At 35.4% G+C, this 19643-nt stretch overlaps 1 protein-coding gene across 13 annotated transcripts; it reads right to left on the reverse strand.

Moving 5' to 3' along the window:
• Positions 1–4035: 4035 nt before the first annotated feature.
• On the reverse strand, positions 4036–8576 carry SR45A (RNA-binding (RRM/RBD/RNP motifs) family protein). 13 transcript variants are annotated; one of them, XR_016060326.1, is made up of 8 exons: positions 8531–8576; positions 6767–6842; positions 6477–6571; positions 6141–6252; positions 5776–5925; positions 5521–5624; positions 5314–5377; positions 4036–4956 (listed from the first exon to the last, which is right to left on the reverse strand). XR_016060326.1 is itself a non-coding variant. In XM_088873327.1 (8 exons), the coding sequence occupies exons 4-8, from the start codon at positions 6569–6571 to the stop codon at positions 4262–4264; spliced, it is 1116 nt and encodes a 371-aa protein (XP_088729453.1). In that variant the 5' UTR covers positions 6767–6842; positions 7081–7130; positions 8531–8576; the 3' UTR covers positions 4036–4261. The 13 variants fall into 13 exon arrangements, 7 of the variants coding, with proteins under 7 accessions (XP_088729453.1, XP_088729452.1, XP_020525192.2 ...); XR_016060327.1 differs by having other exon boundaries at positions 6743–6842; XR_016060325.1 differs by lacking the exon at positions 6767–6842 and adding an exon at positions 7081–7130.
• Positions 8577–19643: the final 11067 nt, after the last annotated feature.

Genomic DNA, 19643 nt, shown 5'->3' on the forward strand with positions numbered 1-19643 from the left:
GGAACCGTTTCTGAAGTTGTTTTCTTAGTGGAGTTTTGCACGGAACCTCACTTTATCTCAAAAGATATGGAAATTTATCAAAATACACACAACTTTCAAAAAGTTAACGGGTCACTATTTTTTAACTATTCTAGCTTTTGGTGATGTATATTTTTATTACTATTTTGAAATTAAATCAAAAGACATGGGTAAAGTATTAAATAATTGATCTCTTTATGTGTATTTTGATTTTTTGTTTTATGTTTGTGTATTTGATTTTTTGTTTTTTGTTTAAGATAGACTAGTAGGAAGAGATCCATTACGTATGCTTAAGAATGGATTTCAAGACGGCATAACATCTAGCACTTTAACCACCTATTAAACATACCTATGTTTAAGAATGGATTTCAAGACGGCATAACATCTAGCACTTTAACTACCTATGTCTTGACACTTTAACCACCTATGTCCATTTCTACCATTTGTATTTAATGAGGGGTGTGGTTTCTATAAGGTTACAACCTTAAACAATCCAACTAAAGCGCACCTCCAAATTCTATCATAACATGTAATTTTGGTGTAAAAAATTTCTTAGGATTATCTGAAAATCTATTTTCATTTTTAATTATACAATTTTGAACTCTAAAAATGGTTAAAATAAAGTAGATCTATAAATGTACGAAAATCTTGAAATTGGACGGTTTAGATAATATGTTATAAGATGTACTATTTATGAGATTCAAATTTATTTTTTTTTCTTTCATATTCATACATCTTGATGTCGAGATGATCTATTAGAGGATTTTTCAACATTAAAACAAACTTTTTCGAAGGATTTTTTAGGTGCATCTTTAATTCTACATTTTAAGGTTGCAAACTTATATAAACTTTTTTCTTCAATGAGACTACGAAGGAAACTTATAGCTTCCACGGTGGTGATGATCTCGGATGGGAAAAAACCTCACTTTTCCTACTCCCAGTGTTTGTCACATTAGTGACAACGGCCAATCCACATTAATATCTGCAATCTTTAATATTTGAAAAGGCATCATAATTTTCATTTATTTTAAACCAATAATAGATAGAAAAAAAAGGAACATTGAGAAAAAGATGCAGTCTATACAAGCCATCAACCTTAAAACAATTAGAATAAGGTACGCATCCAAAACTTGCTAGAAGTTGCAGTTTCAGAATCGAAAACTTCTAATATGATCAGAAAATCTGTTTTTTGTTCGTTATGAGACTTAAAGTTTTAAAAATTGCTCTAGTAGATCTATAACCACTTGAAAAATGAACGGTTTAGATAATGTGTTATAAAATACATTATTTATCGGATCTGAACTCTTTTATTTTCGAGATGATCTATTGGATGGTTTTTTAGTGCGGGAACGACCTTCTTAAGTGGGTTCTTAAGCTGCACCTTCCTTTTACTGTCGAAGCATTATATAAACTTTTTCCTTTAAAATCAATGATCGAAAATTTGTTTTGCTTCTCAAAACTCGGTGGGGTCTCAGTCCTGAATCGCTCCACTCACGCCAGAGCTACCTCAGCCAGTGTGTGGAGACTCGAGTGGTCCCCAAGTCTTTGGGCAACTTTTTTTTCATTATTTTTCAAAAGATTGTTTCGTCTTTTATCTTCTTTTTCTCTTCGGAGAGAGTTGGGAATTATTAAGCTAGCTCGAATTGATATGTTAACAATCAGCAATCAAACTATGTTTCGTAAGGAATTGTATACCATAAAACTATTTACCCGTATTGTTACCGTAAATTGGGATAAATGTTTACCCCTATCTCTACCCGCCCTTAATTTGCGACGCTCTAAACAGGCAAATTTAGGCATCCCTCAAAAATTTCATTAGAAGAGGTTGTATTCAAACCTAAATATCTTTAAATTGCTCATCTTCCTTCAATATACATAGACATGAGAAAAAAAAATGAATTTTAAGTTTTGAAAATAGTACTTCTTCTAATGTATTTTTGAACCGTCAATTTCAAGTTTTTATAGATCTGATCGATCTATACTATTGTTGAAGCTTTAAATTTTATAATTTGAGATGAAATATGCTTTAAGGTTATCACAAAGATTTTCAGTATTTAAACCATATTTCTTGACACTATTTAAATGTGCACTTTACTATGATTGTTTAGAGACTCGGCTCTACACAAACCGAACTTGCAAATAAAAAGATCATACAACTATATCTCGGAACACTATTGGAAAATGGAGATCCAACCCCAAAAACCTCCATGATGGCTTGGAAATCTGTTTTTGCCATGGTAATATGAAGCTCCTAAAACGTTGCAAATCTAACACGTGTGTATGTATATATATATGTAGATATATATAAACGTTGCTAGAGTGCTTTAGGGGTGAGGGCCGGTTGAGTCATTCCTTCTTGTTCATCAATCGGAAATCAAGACAAACTGGGCACTACGGTGACACGTGAAAACACCCGATCCCATTTTGACCTCGATATGTGGAATCGTCTTGCGCCATATATACTGAAATTGTTCGGGAGACATGGTCCAAGCCCGGCCCAAAAGAAAGTCTTCACAAAGTCCCCTGCCTAACCTAAGAGAAGAGTTATAGCTGTTAAGCACTTGCTCTTCCTATGGTTGCAAAGAGCACTTGTTTAAAAGAGTTTTTGCAAATTGCAAAGAGCACTTGTTTAAAGGAGGTTTTGCAAATCCCAAGCACGAACCAAATCCCTGTCAATGGCACAGTACCATAAACTAAGCAATGCTTTGCTAGATCCATACGCTAATGCTCCCTACCTATAGACTATAGACTCACCCTGTCAAAAATTTTAGACAATCGACCACCGCAAACATGCTATGTTCGTTGTGGTCGATTTTTCACACTGAACCATACCGAATCTATTATGTTTGTTACAGAGCGAAAATACTGCTCACTGAACACTGCACCTATAAGCATTGGAAAGATTATATAAGGGCGAGGCCCTACACAATCAAATTAACGCACGCGTAATAGAGCTTGTAGAATTCATGGCTGCGGCTAGTAGATGCAGCAGCCACAAGGAGAATATTTAAATTGTAGCTTAAAGATGTTTGGTACCATGTTCGTTTTTTAGTAAGACACCAGAGCGCTAAAGATAATAGAGAAAACTACAAAAAAACCCCTTCTATGTGCCGAACATCATACTTCCCAAAAACAAAATGCCGAACGATTTCCCTAGGATATTTTGATCTTCATTTTACCTCTCTTTTTTTTTTTTTTTTTTAACTTAATGTATTTACTAAGAAGGTTGAATTTCAAGTAAAATTTACTAAAAAAAAAAATTAGATGGTTGGGAGGAAGTAGTCTAGCAAGCATGATTTTGACGGGTATTTGTAATTTTCCCGAGATAAAACTCAACCACGTTTCCAAAGACTATAGAAGTTATATTATAAAATGAAAAGTAAGTCAGAGGTAACCATCAGAGCGTAGACATGAACTTCAAAAGCTCGAATCCGGCCACCCGCCCAACAAATATTAACTCGGGACCTGGTGAGATGATGAAATTAACTGGGGACCTGGTGACCGAATGACATCTGTCACCATGTGAACAACAGTGTAACATTCTATCACATCCCCAAAAAGGCTAACAAAAATCCAAATAGCATCAATGAAGTAGTCGAGGAGATCACAGTGAGGGATGCCAATGGGTTCCACCATTGCACGTATGGTTTCCAATTGAGAACCAGAGCATATAGAAGTTTCTCAATAGTTGCATGTGCATATGTTCTCCAAATTATTTAATTGACAAGAAGACATGGTTGATGCTCATTAACATAAGTTTCATGCAACTCCAAGAAGATCAGAAAAGTTGGGTATACATGGTCGCATGACATCGATTTGATTTGGGTTTCGCTAGATTTTAGGTAGAAAATGGTTGCCCATAATTTAGAGGTTCATGATAGCTTGTCAAAAAACAAATATTTTAGGTAGAAGATGGAAACGATAATGATTTCACATATGCAGCAAGCAAGTGCCTGTCTTCGAGCGTGTGGATTGCATGAGATCACAAATAGCAAACACTCATCCAACATAATTGAATGAAGCAAACAGACGGACATCATACGAATAGCCCAAGTGTCTGAGATTACATATGATCCAATCCATATTAGACTTTTTTGAGAAACCCAAGCAAAGAACCAACCACCCTAACCCAATCATAAATAATTTAATAAACACGTTCCATGCCTAGCTAAGAAAAACAAAACATGAACATCTCCAAGTAGCAATCATTCACAGGGCTCAAAACTACTCAGTTTTCACAATCTTACTCGCTTGATCCTGACCTTGGGCTAGGGCTACGGCTCCGAGTGCCACTCCTTTGGGTGGGTAAGCGGCTGCGGGATGGGCTCCTTGAAACACTTCTAGACCGGCTCCTCAAAAAACTACGAGAAATGCTGCATGTAGTGGGGCTCCCATTCACCGCACGATCACGCTTTCTATCATATGGGGAATAGGAGCGATCATGCCTTCTAACACAAGGGGAATAGGAGCGATCGCGCCTTCTATCATATGGGGAATAAGAGCGATCGCGCCTTCCATCACATGGGGAATAAGAGCGATCATGCCTTCCATCATATGGGGAATAAGAGCGATCGTGCCTTCTATAACATGGGGAATAAGAACGGCCACGCCTCCTATCGTAAGGGGAGTAAGAGCGATCACGCCTGCTGCTGTAGCGAGAATATGAGCGCCTCCTCTCATAAGGGGAACAGGACCGATCTCTCCTATCATAGTCATATGGAGAATACGAGCGATCCCGCCTGCTTCTATTATAGTAAGGGGAATATGAGCGATCCCTACGGTCATATGGGGAGTAGGAACGGTCTCTTCGGTAGTATGGGGAGTAGGAACGATCACGGTTGGCGCGTTCACGCCTTTCGTAAGGGGAGTAAGAGCGATTACGCTCAGAGGAGTATCGGTCGCCATGGTATGGTGAGTAACTCGGAGAACGGCGACGAGCTGCACAAGATCACATTATAAGATATACAAAACTAATTGGACCAAAACATGCACAAGACAAATACATGCCATTCTAACCTCAAGAATTTTGACACCTAACTTCAAAACATGAACACACAAAAATATCGAAAAAAAGCAATGCATGTAGTGCTAGCCTTTGTGCAAAACTCTTCCCAAAATACGAAAATACGGTAAGGCTTAGAAGCCCACCATATAAATCAAAGCGATATCTAAGGTCATAAGATTTGAGGCCAACATCATATTATCTTTTGCAGTTTTTTGTACAAGGCAAAGCATGATAGTTCCTAAGAGTTACAACTCACAAACCAAAAGACGAAGGTGAGATACAATTGTTACCTCGGACCGATCTCACACCAAGATACTTGCCAGGAGTTGGAGTCCTGCCTCTCCTCCGTCTCGCCTGCAAAAGGAGCCAAGTCAATTTGCAATAGAGGAACAGTACAAAAGACCACATCGGTAAGATCTCCCTCTCTCTCTCTCTCTCTCTTTCGTGCAAATACAGCATGTTAATTGTTCAAGTAAAAGAAATGCAGGGCATACAACCCTCTGGGTATATAGTCGAAGTTTGCTTGAGTTTGATTTGGTGTGCAAATTATGTGGGGTAGAAAGACTTTGAAGTTCGATGAAGCTGGCTACACACAGCAACCCTGCTGCCAAAAACACTTAAGAGCCGAACAAAACACTTACTCAAATCATGGGCACAACGGTTACCAATATCACACAAAACATGCCATTTCTATTACCATCTCAAAAAGAGATTCTAAGTATTGCACATGACGAGATTTAAGACCATGTTACCTTCTCAACAGTAATAACTCGACCCTCAAGCACAGATCTATCCAGGTACTTGAGACATCTATCAGCTTCCTCAACAGTAGACATTGTCACAAAACCAAAGCCACGAGATTCCCTTGTTCGGGGGTCAACAACAAGGTGACAGTCGGTCACCTGTGAATAACACAATCATCCACCAAAACAGGTTGAAACTCTCATTCAAGTGAGAATATCTTACTAAAACGAAATGGTAAAAATTTGAGGTGCAAGTTCCAATATCATTTATGGGCTAAAAACAGCTTTGAGACAAACCACATGTTGGAAAGTAATAATTAAAGAAAGTAACCTAGTCTTTGGTACTCAATGAGAACGTATGGATGGAATCTTACCGTTCCTTCGCTTGCAAAATGTTTCTCAAGATCCCTACTAGTAGCCCGAGAAGATAGACCAGTGACATAGAGATTGTTCCCAGGATTCTCTACTTCACTCGAATCAGAACTCCTGTTACAGATTTCCGTAAAACGAAATGTTAATGATCATAGTGTGAGCAAAGAAAAAAGAAGGAATGACCACAATAACCAAAAAAGTGCAAATGAAATCCATCGAAATCAAGTCATAACTAACAAGTTATAAAACACTACTTCCCTTTAATATAATATCTCACAGATCCAATTAAATAGTTCAAAACAGAAGCGAGAAATAGGATAGTACTGTAAATCACCCACCTAGAACGGCTTCTTGAACTTGACGAGAACCGGGAAACAGATCGGCCATTCATATATGGCAATCGTGAGCGGGAATACCTCCGAGAGTACGACATCTGCAAAGCAGTGATCACAATAAAAAAATTTAGGACTTAGAAAACAATAAATTAGATTGTCTTTTATTAAATACATTTGAGTAAAAAGACACAAAGTAGCTATCCCTCAAATGAAGGCATATGAGTGAAAGATAGAGAGCAAAGTCATAGTTGCAAAACCCAGTTAGAAACCTAAATAGGATATTGGAACTTCACTATTTTCAGATATGGGTTCCAGCAACACTAGCATCCACTTTAAAAACCCTGTGGATATGTACAGTCACCATGACCCCTACAGCACAAACCTTGGAACATGAGGGACCAATAATCGATATGGGCGTCAAAGAAACACAATTGAAGAATAGAACTTGGGAAAAAAAGTTCAAAAGGAACCAAATGCTGACCCAAAAAAAACCAAAACAAAAATACAATTCCTCAAGAAAAACCCTACACAGTCAAGCAGAGAAGCAGATGAAAACATTTGGACTTCCACAAACATCAGAGGAAAAATAACAATCTCAAAAACACACCAGAAGCACAAGGTCAACAATACGGAGACATAGAACTAGATAGAACCCTCCTGTCCACAAGTTACGAGAAAAGATAGGCAACACAAAGTAAGAATTTTATAAAAATAGGCATAAAGAAGAAGCGACAGTATGCTCAGCTGTCCACCGCTCACAAGTACTTGCAAACCCTTCCCAGACATAATTGAACAGGAATTCTATGAATCAAAAGACAATTGATAAACCAAACACTCAAAACACCTTCAGCAACACAACCTTCCAAAGAAACAGATTCCAGACCCCGATTTTCAGAAACAAACTGGAAAGCCAGATTTCAATGAGCAACACAAGAAATTATTCATGATACACAATGAACCAAAGCGAAAACAAAAAAAATCCATTATTTAACAATCAGATCATCAAAAGATGAAAATCACAATCCACATTTCAAAAGCACCAAGGATATTGAAAGGGCATCCTAGCTTCATGCAAATAAGTAGATCAAACAGAAAGTTGCAGACCCAAAATATATTCTACAGTATCCATCCACCTTCCAAAAACAAAATAAAAATGTAATTTTTCTATGAAGCACACATGAATTACTTGAATAGAAAACCAAATTTGCTCAGACTAAAAAGATTTAAACATGTTCCTACACCAACAAGCTTTTGTCGCCATCAAAAACAAATTGCCAATTTCCAACCAAGCTTATTCAAATATAAATTCAAATTCTAGCAACAAACACAAAATCAATTCCCTAATTTTCAAGGAAACTGCAGATGACACAATTCAAAACATCTTTGCAATGATCAAATGATAAAAGAGGAAATCAAGCAAATTGCAATATTATTTTCGAGAAAAGAGACAAGATCTATTGCCTTGATTTCCATAAGCTAGGCATATGATGATTAAATACTAACATACAATAACCAATCCATAAATAAAGAACGAAGGACTCAAAATTGCATAGCAATAATCATCTCCTCCCAAAACTCTCTCTCTCTCTCTCTCTCTCTCTCTCTCTCTCTCTCTCTCTCTCTCTCTCTCTCTCTCTCTCTCTCTCTCTCTATATATATATATATATATATATATATATATATATATATATATATATATATATTTCACAGAACTAAAAACCTTAAACTTGCACGAATGCACTGATAGCGACAGAAATATTCTCACTCATCCATCCAAAATCATTCAATATATATATATCACACTAGCCCACCTAAAATCATAGCAAAAGATAATAAGAATAATAAAGAAAAACTCATGCACCCTAAAATGAAATAGCAACCCTAATTTTCGAACCCTAGTTTTCATAAACTACAACCAAATCACTGAAATGTAAACCGTTAATCTGACTGAAGAAAAACATAATATCAATTTTTCGTAAACAGCAATCAATCCCCTGCAACAAAAAACTCCAATTCGAAGGAATAAAACAAGATTTATCAATAAATAGATAGCGCACCATAACAAGTGAAACCCAAATTTGCTCGACACACAGAGAGAGAGACAAACGAGAAGAAAAGAGTAAAGAAAGGATTTATATATGAGAGATCACTGTGAAGGTTCTGGAAAGGCGGACGCCAATTACATTACAATTCGTTGAATTCTTCAACCGGATCCGAAACCGTTTATGAATAGTGAGGTTTCGAGGCCGCTTGCGCCTCTAGGACCCTTTTGGAACCGTCTATCTCAGTCTGATGTCAATCGACGGTTGATGGTACGAATGAAGGATCCAAAGAATCCAACTAAAGTGACCAAAACAACCCTGCGCATCAACAAAGGGGTGCCCGCCCACTATACTTAGCAAGTCTCCTTTTAAAGCACGAATTTTTCTAAAAAGATCTTCGATTATTTGACATCAGTTAAGAACTCTCGCCTTTCAAAAGATCTTCAAAAATTTACAATTTTTTTTAACGGGAAGCAATATCCGTATTTTAACTTTTTAAAAAAATTCAAAAAATAACTTCTTCCTTATAACTTTAATGCTTCATTGATTTAATATCTTTGACTTTTAGTTTAGAGATAACCACATTAAAAGTAAGAGACAATTAAGTATCTTGATTTAACAAAAAATTGCATTAAAAATTTTCATCTTAAAAAAAGTGCAATCCATCAAAATAACTATGCATCTAAAAGATAAAGGCTACAGTTAGAGAAGAAGTAACCAAATGAAAATCTTTTTTTTCTCTTAACACAGGGCATCATTATAGTGAGCAAGAGGGAGATATTAAGTGAATTAAAGGTTTAGGCAGCTCAGAATTCAAGGTGAACTTTGAATAATTGGATTTTTTAAACCATTTTATTGCTTTCTTTTTTGCATACATAAATTTGAATAATTTGACCTCCTCAATGTTTTTATTTAATTAAGATATACAACATAGCAATCCACTAGTGTGTTTTTTATTATTTTATTTAATTACAATCTAATATTGGGGGTCTTTTTTTCTTTTTTTCTTCGAACAATAATCCCATACCTCGAGCTTGTTGTTTGTTAATGTAGTTCATGTATTTGGTATTGTTGTTGTTTCTTGTATGCTCCTAATAAATCTATCATATATTTTTTGTCGTGGCAATAGACTAAGCATTGTTGTTGTCTTTATTGAAAATTTAGATAAAAACTTGTTGAGTATGACTCTAATGATACAAGGTAAGGGCATAAACATCGGATTGTATACTATAAGACCATATATCTTCTATCCAAGAAGGTTACAATTACTCTTAGCCATTAGATGTCAAATTGAATGGCTTGGGGTGTGTCAAGAAGTTTGAAAAATTTATTTTTGAGCTTTGAATAATGTCAATGGCACTCTTACAACTACCAAATTGGAAATCTAACGGACAAGATGATTGTAACCTCCTTATATCAAAAGTATGATATCTTTGCATAATTTTTCTATTAAAATTATAGTTTAATAGTTTTGACGTATTCATACAATGACCACCACTCATAATCGCATTTTACGTTATTTTTTAAAGAAAGACATATGTGATCTTTTTACCACGGAATTGTCTTATACACACATACACACATATATATATATATCACTTCTTTTGTTTTGGCAAAAGATCACTTACAAGTGGTCTTATTATAACACCATATACTTCAAAATAAAATCAACATGGCAATAAAACCAAGATCTTAAAACTTGATGTCATTGAAATAACTATGCATAATGCTTGAAAATAATAAAAAAATAAAGAAATTAGATTGCAAGAAATAAAAAAATAGAGTACCGGAGATTGCCTCCACCGAGCTTATTACACCCCACACCGAGTCACCACCATCCGATGGCGCGGGATCGACGTTCTTGCTTTAATCTCAAACCAGGGAAGCAAGTTTAGGCCAAGCCACACCAATGGAACATGAACCTCTTTTATCACAAACTCAAACCCTAAGTAAATTCCCTTAGCAACCTAATTTGAGAGAGATGAATTCTCTTTTTGCTAACCCGAACAAAAACTCTTAATCATAAATCCATAGTTGGGAGATGGGAGATAGAAAAGAACTCTATAGCCTAATCCCTTAGCCCATTTTCACAATGTGGGAGAGAGATATCGAACATGAAAGAGAGATAGAAAGATAAGGTGTAAAGATTTTGGGTAGAGACAATCATTTTTTTTTAGGCTTGAACCAGATTAGGGTTTTTTATGGTTTTATTGTCTTGCATCTTCTTGTGAGATTGAACATGAACTGTCGATCAAGAAGACTTGTGGGATCCGAGTCATCCATTCCATAGATGGGCCATCAACATTATGGAAGATGCATGAACCCTTATCCCCCTTTCCTAAACCATTTTTCAATCAATAGAAAAGAAGTTAAATTAATTTTAATTAAATATTGTGCATTTCATAAAATAGCATATCTTTACAAATATTTTCTATAAAATCTATCAAGTATATATCAAGTCAATATCTCCTTCCATATTAAGTCAATATATGGTCAATACATACTCAATCCATAATTTGACCATATATCACAATTTAAAGTTACCAAAACATAAAGTTATATGGACCACAAAACAAAACTTTCCATAAAATAGAAATAGTAAGAGGTGGGGCATGCCATCCATGAGAGGCACATGTGGGCCCCACCTTTTAGAAACATGCTAGGCTCATGTACACAATGACTCCCCATGATTATTTTTTTATGCATTTAAAATTAATAAAATAATTGATAATGAATATTAAAATATTGTAAGATCAATATCTTTAATTTTATAAATTCAAAAAGTATAAATAAAATAGCCAAAGATTCATAAAAATTCAAATAATAATTTTAAAATAATCATTATCACAAAACAAACACAAGTAAATTAATTTAATGGAAAATGTATCAATATGGTTTAGGAATTGAATCAACAATCGTACCGCACTATACGTTCAACTGTGGACTACGGACCACACTTGCTATATCAAACCGGTCCAGTATTTCCCATGACTCACAGTCCAAGCAGGGGCTCATTAGTGGGTCACCAAAGTTTGGTCGATGAGTCAAGAGGTTGCAATTACAGTCTGTGGATTGCAGGTCCTGCCCTTGAGATGAGTCCAGGTCACCAAGACCTGATGTGACCACAACTCTATGTGGCATAGGGGGATTTCTCGCACATGCATATGCTTCACCCTAAAATATAGATTTCTGGCTTTCCGAAATGATCTATCGATATGCATGTCATGTGATGGCATATGGATGAGGCTTTAGGCCCTGACTCTGTAGGCCACAATCACACACAAGGGTCACATAGTCACTTGGTTCACTTATCCGGGCATGTTCTCCGACCTCATCAAGGGCTAACCCATGAATCATCATCGGTTTGTTCTTCATGCCTAGGTAACATAGGTTTTTCCCAACCGACTGGCTTAGATCGTCAACCACAGTCAAGTATTTGCAAACATTGTTTGCATTGTATGGTCTACGAGGGACCACACTCCCACTGAGTTCATGTTCCACTGTATCATTTCATTTTACAAGCACTCATAAGGCCTTTAAAAGCCACATAAACCCAACAATCTTTACATTTCCAAAATTTTCACATCTTTTTTTTTTGGCCAAATCCATAATATTCACGAATCCGTAACTTTCCTAGTTTTTTGTCATGGGTATTTTTTACTCGATTTTAGACCTCCGACTTTTTGGAGCAAAACCGATTTATTGTATGTATGTTTTGGTATATGCCTATTTATTGTTATTCCCTAACTTGCTAACTATGGTGCACATCTTATATAAGACAAGTAAGGCACATCTCAAAATATTTCCAGTAGATGTAGTTTTGGTATTGAAAATCTTTTGATGACTTTAAAATCCGTGTTCAACACTAATTATGAAATTTAAAATTCTAAAAATAGAACAAATCCAGCAAATACACAAATATTTGAAAATCTTGAAAATAGACGGTTCAAATAACTTGTTACAAAATGCATTATTTTTTTTCCTTGAAATTATTTTTTCTATATATCCACTATTGATTTCTCATCTAATGGTCAACAATGATTGTGACTTTCTTATATTCAAATTAAATGGTCTCATTGTATATATTTATTCAAAAAAATATAACTTAATATTCAACGTAAATTGTTCATGATATTGTGTTATTAGATCATAATCAAAACCTTTTCCCAACTATTTGGGATTGGTTACACAAATTCTAGTCTGCCATTCGACTATATCAAGGGTCATACTCTCAATGAGGCCATCAGTCCTCATATATTTTTTTCATGCTTCCAACTATGTCATTTTGGGTCTGCCTCTTCCCCTTTTTGAGCCTTCCACTAAAACCAACTCACACCTCTTAACAAACTATGTACTAAGTCTCTCTGCATATAATCAACCTACTTAAGTATACTTTCTCTCATATTATTGCCTATTGGAGCCATTGATTTGAAGTGATCACCAAATGTCAACATGGACAAATAATTTATACGAATAGTACTCACATTGAAGTATAATATTGGCTACACAAAATAAGTTCGAATTGTAGTCTGTCACTAGAACCATTCAACAAATCCATTTTCGTGGTTTTAGATTTTGCAAATAGGATGAAATGCAATGAGATAATTGCCTTCCATATACAAAGCTTACAAAAATCCTGACTATTCAATATAAAATCGGATAGCTGCAGTGTGCCATTTTTCTAAACAAGATAAAAAAAAAAATTATTATATTTCAATAATGTCAAGGGTACACTGCAGCTGTTAAATTCACATCCGATGGCTAAAGTGACTGTGATCTTTACTATAAAAAAAAAATTTATCCCTTTCTTTTGGCAAAAGATTACTTATAGGTGGTCTTTATTATAATAAGATAAATTTCAAAATAAAATCAACATAACAATAAAACCAATATCTTAACAACTTGATGTCATTGAAACAACTATGTACTATGCTTGAGAATAAAATATAAGATTGTAAGAAACAAAAGGAAGAGTGACGGAGATTACCTTAACCGAGCTTATTACATCACACACCGACCACCATCCGATGGCACGGGATCAATGGTCTAGCTTCAATCGCGGACCGGGAAATCAAATTTTGGCCAAGCTACACTTATGGAATATGAACCCTTTTGATCACAAACTCAAACCCTAAGTGAATTCTCTTAGCAACCTAGTTTGAGAGAGATGGATTCTCTTTTTGCTAAACCCTAAAACCCTTAGCCATAAATCCATATTTAAAAGATGGGAGAGAATAACTCTATAACCTAATCCCTTAAGTTCTTTCACAATGTGTGAGAGAAACTTCAAACATGAGAGAGATAAACTTTCTTAATAGAGAGAGATGGAAAGATAAGGTGTATAGATTTTTTGATAGAGAATCCATTTTATAGACTTTGAATAAGATTAGGGTTTTTTAGAGTTTTCTTTGGCTTGCCTCTTCTTGTGAGATTGAACATAGACCATCGATCAAAGGTGACTTGTGAAGTGAGAGATCTGAGCCATCCATTCCATAGATGGGCCATCAACATTATGAAAGGTGCATGAACCATTATCCCATTTTCTTAAACTATTTTCTCATCAATAGAAATTAAATAAATTAAATCTAATCAAAATATTGTGCATACCATAAAATAATACAAGTTTACTCAATCTTTCAACAAAATCTTTCAAAGATATATCAAGTTAATATTTAGTCAATATCTTCCAACCATATGACCACATGCCATATCACCAAAAAAATAGGAAAGAGAATAAAGGTGGGGCGTGCCACCCAAAGGAGGCACTCGTGGGCCCTACCTTTTAAAAATATGGCGGGCTCATGTGCACAATGGGCCCCCATGATATTTTTATATATTTAAAATTAATAAAAATATTTTAGAATATTATTTGAATATTTAAGCAATTACAAGATCAATATCTTTAATTTTATAAATCCAAAAATTATAAATAAAAATATCTAGGGTTTCAAAAAAATTCAAATAATAATATTAAAATAAATTCCATAAAAAACAAACACAATTAAATTAATTTGATGGGAAAATGATCCATATGGTTTAGGAATCAACAATCATGGAGCACTTTACCTTTAACTGTGGACTACAGACCACACTTGCTTTATTAGACCGACCCAATGTTTTTCATGACCCATAGTTCAAGCAGGGGCTCATTAGCGGGTCACTAATGTCCGGCCTATGAGCCAAGGGATAGTAATCCCAGTCTGTGGATTTCAGGTCCTCTCATATAGACGAGTCAAGGTCACCTAGACCTAATGCAACCATAGTTCCTATGGTGCATAGGGGTATCTCTCGCACATGCATACGCTTCACCCTAAAAGGTAAATTTATGGCTTTTCGAAACGATCTATCGATATGCATGCCATGTGATGGCATATGGATGAAGCTTTGGCCCCCGTCTCTGTAGGCCACCATCACACACAAGGGTCACACAGTCCCTTGGCTCACCATCCGGGCATATTCTCCGACCTCATCAAGGGCTAACCCATTAGAACCCTTATCGGTTTATTCTTTATGCCCATGTAACATGGTTTTTTTCCAACCGATTGGCCTAGAACGTCAAGCACAATCTGGTATCTGCAAATATCGTTTGCTTAGTATGGCCCACGAGGGACCACACTCCCACTAAATTCATGTTCCACTATATCATTTTATTTTACAAGCAATCATAAGGCCTTTAAATGCCACATAAACCCAACAAAAGTAACCCATACATAAGCATATATAGAGTCATGGCGACATGATGTTTATGTTCTCCCTATTCTTTTCCATCCCTGGTTCTCTCCCTCATGTGTAGCACTCGAAGCACTTTAATTTTATTTTGTTATTGTTATTTTTATGATTCAAAGACATAAGGTTTGGTCATGAAAGAGGAACAAAAAGAAAAATAAAATAAAATGTATTAATGCGAATGCCATGTTCATCTCTCTCTCAAAAAGTGCACAAGCATATACATTAGGACTAGTGTTTGAAAATTGGACTTAGGATCTGGCTCACAAAGGGTCTTAGCCAAGTGCCCTAAATTTGACTCCATCTCAGTTGGAACAGTTATTTTAAATAAAAAACTAAATTATATAAACACATCATAAAGTCCAGATACCACTACGCAATGCCCATAGGAGACAATGAACAATATTTTTGCCTATGGACTAGCCACTATCCATTTTTTTAGATGACGAGGAAAAATCTGCCGCTACAAAAATACTATGTCCGTTGCGGTAGATTTTTCACCTATTACGGGGCGAAATCACTGTACACTTTCGCCATAGGCATGGTTAAGAGTTTTGTCTTTCGTGGGTTTTCGACCCAAAATCACTTAGGCTGTTGATCCTATACTGACTAGGGCAATTTCAAGTCTTCTTGACCATTTTTAAATAATTGGACCATGAAAAAATGTTTAAATCACTAGGCCTTACATCCTTCATGGAAGCAAAAAAGCAAATTCAAATTAGTGAGTACACCGCATGCTCCTAAGTTACACATTGGCTTTTTTTACATTTCCCCTCTTTGCTTGTTGTTACACAAGGCATATTTTCATGATTCAAAGTTATTATTATTTTTATATGGTAACGGTGGGAATAGAAGTCCCCCTAACCACCGATGTCCCATCATATTCTCAAAATTATTCAAAATTATCGGAGAACAATGAATTTGGTGAATTTAGAAGTCACCAATTGCCAAGATTACAAACAAGGAGCCCTTGAGAGAAATTAGTAGTTGTTGATTGGGAATAGATTGCAAAGTGCAATCCTCTGTTTTGCAGAGGAATGCAATAATGTCAACAGATGCTTCCAAATAATGGCAATGTCAAGTAGGAAGGACTGATCCTTTCATCATAAATGGTGTTGAGCTGAGCCTCTAAGGTTTTTATTTGGTGATCTATTTTAGACGGTGTCGAATTGATCAACAATATGCATGATTTGTAGGTATGTTTTGAGGACATGATTATTGCCTGAACAGGAGGGATCAGCTGATACGGGAGCCTTCAGGTGATGGAGATTGATTTGTTTGTAGGGGAAGTATAAAAACCTTTTATTTCTTTATAATGATAGGTGAAGATAGAGTCGACCAAATTTGATAAGGGTGTAGAAGGTTCCTAATTCCCCATAAAATACATGCTTTTATTGAGCTATTAAGTTTAAAAAAGTTATCGGCAATAAACATGTTGAAACAGACAGCCAGGGTAATCATTGATGTTTATCGATGTGTCGAAACATGCATCTTCGATTTTTTATGCCTTAGATTTAACTCTGCTCACTTCGATGGGGAATGTTTTTTTTTAGGATAATGAAAGCTGCCTTTTTATAGGAGGCTTGAAAAGAGAGATATCATATCACTTTATGAGGAAGTGGTTCTTGATGCTGATAGAATTATGAGGAGAATAGTGTTATTACTCAGGAATTTGCCATACTTGGGGTTACTCAAGAATGTAGTGGGGGCCAAGAAGTGACCTCTTTTTACACGATACGTGAGGTCTCTATGATGTGGAGACACAAAGTAGAGCATCCTTTGTCATTTTGTTCTATCAAGAGCCGTACCCTCAATAAGATCATAAATCACCGATGTCCAGTTTATATGATGATTGCAAATGAGGCTGACCTCAGAGCGTTATCAGAGTCTAACATTAATTAAAAATAGACCCAGTCAACTCATAATTGAAGGGGGTTCTATAAATGTTGTCAAACAATGTAGGGGATAGTTGCAGCTATCATGGTTCATGGTATCAGTTTCGATGAAGGGATTGTATACAATGGGACCATTTACTTTTGATACAAGGCGGTCATAATTCTTTACAGCCATTTGATGTGAAATTTGATAGCTTACATGCGTCACAAAGTTTGAAAAGATTTCTTTTGAAGTTTGAGCTTGGTCAATGAAATAATTACAACCACCCAATTTCACATCCAATGGTCAAGATTAATGTAACCACCTTGTATGAAAGGTAAATTGTCTCATTCTATACTTTCCCCTTGAGGAAATTTGATACCAGGGGAATAGCCATATCACCATTTCCATGCCCTTAGAGAAGCGAACCAGGATCATGTTGGCTGGCAAGGCTAGGTGCTCTCCTTGAGTATTAGACTATAGTTTTGTTTTCACAGGTTTCTTCTTAAGGAACCAGTTCTTTTTAACTTTGGGTGTATGTTGCTATGTAAATGATGAAATGGTACATGGTGCAATGTTAATGAAATGGAAACACATTAAAGTTATTAAAGTGGTACATGGTGCAATGTTAATGAAATGGCAAGGCATTAATGTTATTAAAAGAGAAGAAAAAAAAGGGTAATTACATTTACTTCAAGAGCATGATCTCCCTCTGCTTCTATCACATTTCTCCTTCAAACTTCTTAGTAAATAAACTTAACCAAAAGGAATAGAAGGGAAATAAAAACTCATCAAATCTAGGGGTGGCAACGGCTCAGGCTAAGTCCGGGTGCGGAACCCAGACCCGACCAAAAAATTAAAATATATAAATTTTAGTATTTAAACTGTTATATTGAATATATACATGTATTATTTTAATATTATAAGTAAAACATATAGTTATATTATTAAAATATTATATATTAAGTATTATTTAGGGAAATTATCAAACTTATACCTTAATTTTTTGATTATTAGAAATAATCCTCAAACTTTCTAAACTCTCATTCATATCCCTCTTTTGGGTGAGTAGATGAAAATAGCTTTCACAGTAGTCTTAGAACTATGAAAGCATCACAATCTATTAAAAACTATGATGGTCATGACGAATCATGTAGTCTCGAAGCATCACGACATTTAAAGAACAATGATGATTTATTGGACTATCACGATTCTAATTTAACTGCCACATGGCATACGAACCCTTAACAACTATCGCGGCTTTTTAAGTACTGTGATGTCTCAAAACATCAAACTACCTATGACTATCATGACATTGAGGCTACCGTGATGTCTTCATGTTTGTAAGACTACCAGAAGGCTATTTTGATAAAAGAATGGAAAAAATATAGAAAAGGGTATGGATGAGGTTTTGAAAATTTTAAAGTTTATTTAAAAAAATTAAGGTGTGTTTTTTTATAAAAGTAATGATCTTATAGGATCCTCCTCCAGGACCATAAAAGACCACCATTAAAGTTGGCACGAATCTTTAAAAAAATTATCACATGGGTTGTGAGACTTGACTTTTCTATAGATCCATGCCAAATTTAATGGTGGTCCTTTGGAGTCTTATACATATGGGTGGGGAAGGGTCATATACGATCATTTATCATATAATATATATCGTTTTGTAAATTTTGTGTTAATTGTATAAGTAATGAACCTATAGGATCCTCCATCACCAATGTATGTAGGACACAAATGATCACCATTAAATTTGACATGAATATCTAAAAAAGTTATCTCATGGGTGTGGCACTTGACTTTTTTAGAGATGTTGTTAAATTTAATAGTAATCTTTTGGTGTCCTACACATATAAGTGGGGGAGGATCTTATAGAATCATTTTTTTTTATATAATTATTTTATTATTTAAATAATACTACTATTCGGGTCGAGCCCGCATAAAACCAGACCTGAATATTGTTCGGGTCACACCGACTTATCGGGTCCATTTTTTGAACCCACATAGGTCTCATCCGGTCCGCTGCCACCCCTAATCACATATTTATGAGTTGGAATAGTTAAAAACCGTAAAACGTTAAATAGTTGCCAAATCAAGTATATTTTGAAAATTTTCTCAAAAAATTAACTTAAAAAAATTTTGAGCCAAAAAATGAGAAAATATTAAAAAAGAAAAAAAATAAGGGAACCATTCCGGTCCGGTGTAGTTATCCAAGTTCAAGACCAGGTCAGAATGACCTCGAAGTATTTTTTATTTTTTATTTTTTGATATAAAACAGGATACTGATCCATGGTTTCCCTTAAAAAACCAGGGGCCATTTTCACCTTTTTTTTTTGTTAATCACACCCAAAATATACGTGGATTGCAGATATTTCGGGTGGGAATAGAAAAAATATGATTGAAAAACAGAAGCTTAAAAATTTGTGTGAGAGCCAAGATAGCGTCTCATTGCATCATCCTTGTGACCTACAACCGACGCCCTCTCTCTCCTCTTTGCGCTCTCTCTCTCCTCTTTGCTCTCTCT

Source organism: Amborella trichopoda, chromosome 8, assembly GCF_054954075.1.
Source record: "Amborella trichopoda isolate Santa Cruz 75 chromosome 8, AtrichopodaSantaCruz75HAP2 v2.0, whole genome shotgun sequence".
In the NCBI taxonomy this organism is placed as follows: domain Eukaryota; kingdom Viridiplantae; phylum Streptophyta; class Magnoliopsida; order Amborellales; family Amborellaceae; genus Amborella; species Amborella trichopoda.

Excerpts from the sequence above, each read along its gene's own strand:
- SR45A (XM_006848027.4), bottom strand. Across the intron at positions 6,253-6,476 it reads AGTTCAAGAAGCCGTTCTAG|GAGTTCTGATTCGAGTGAAG; the intron begins GTGGGTGATTTA and ends AATCTGTAACAG. Across the intron at positions 4,957-5,313 it reads TGGTGTGAGATCGGTCCGAG|CTCGTCGCCGTTCTCCGAGT; the intron begins GTAACAATTGTA and ends GATCTTGTGCAG.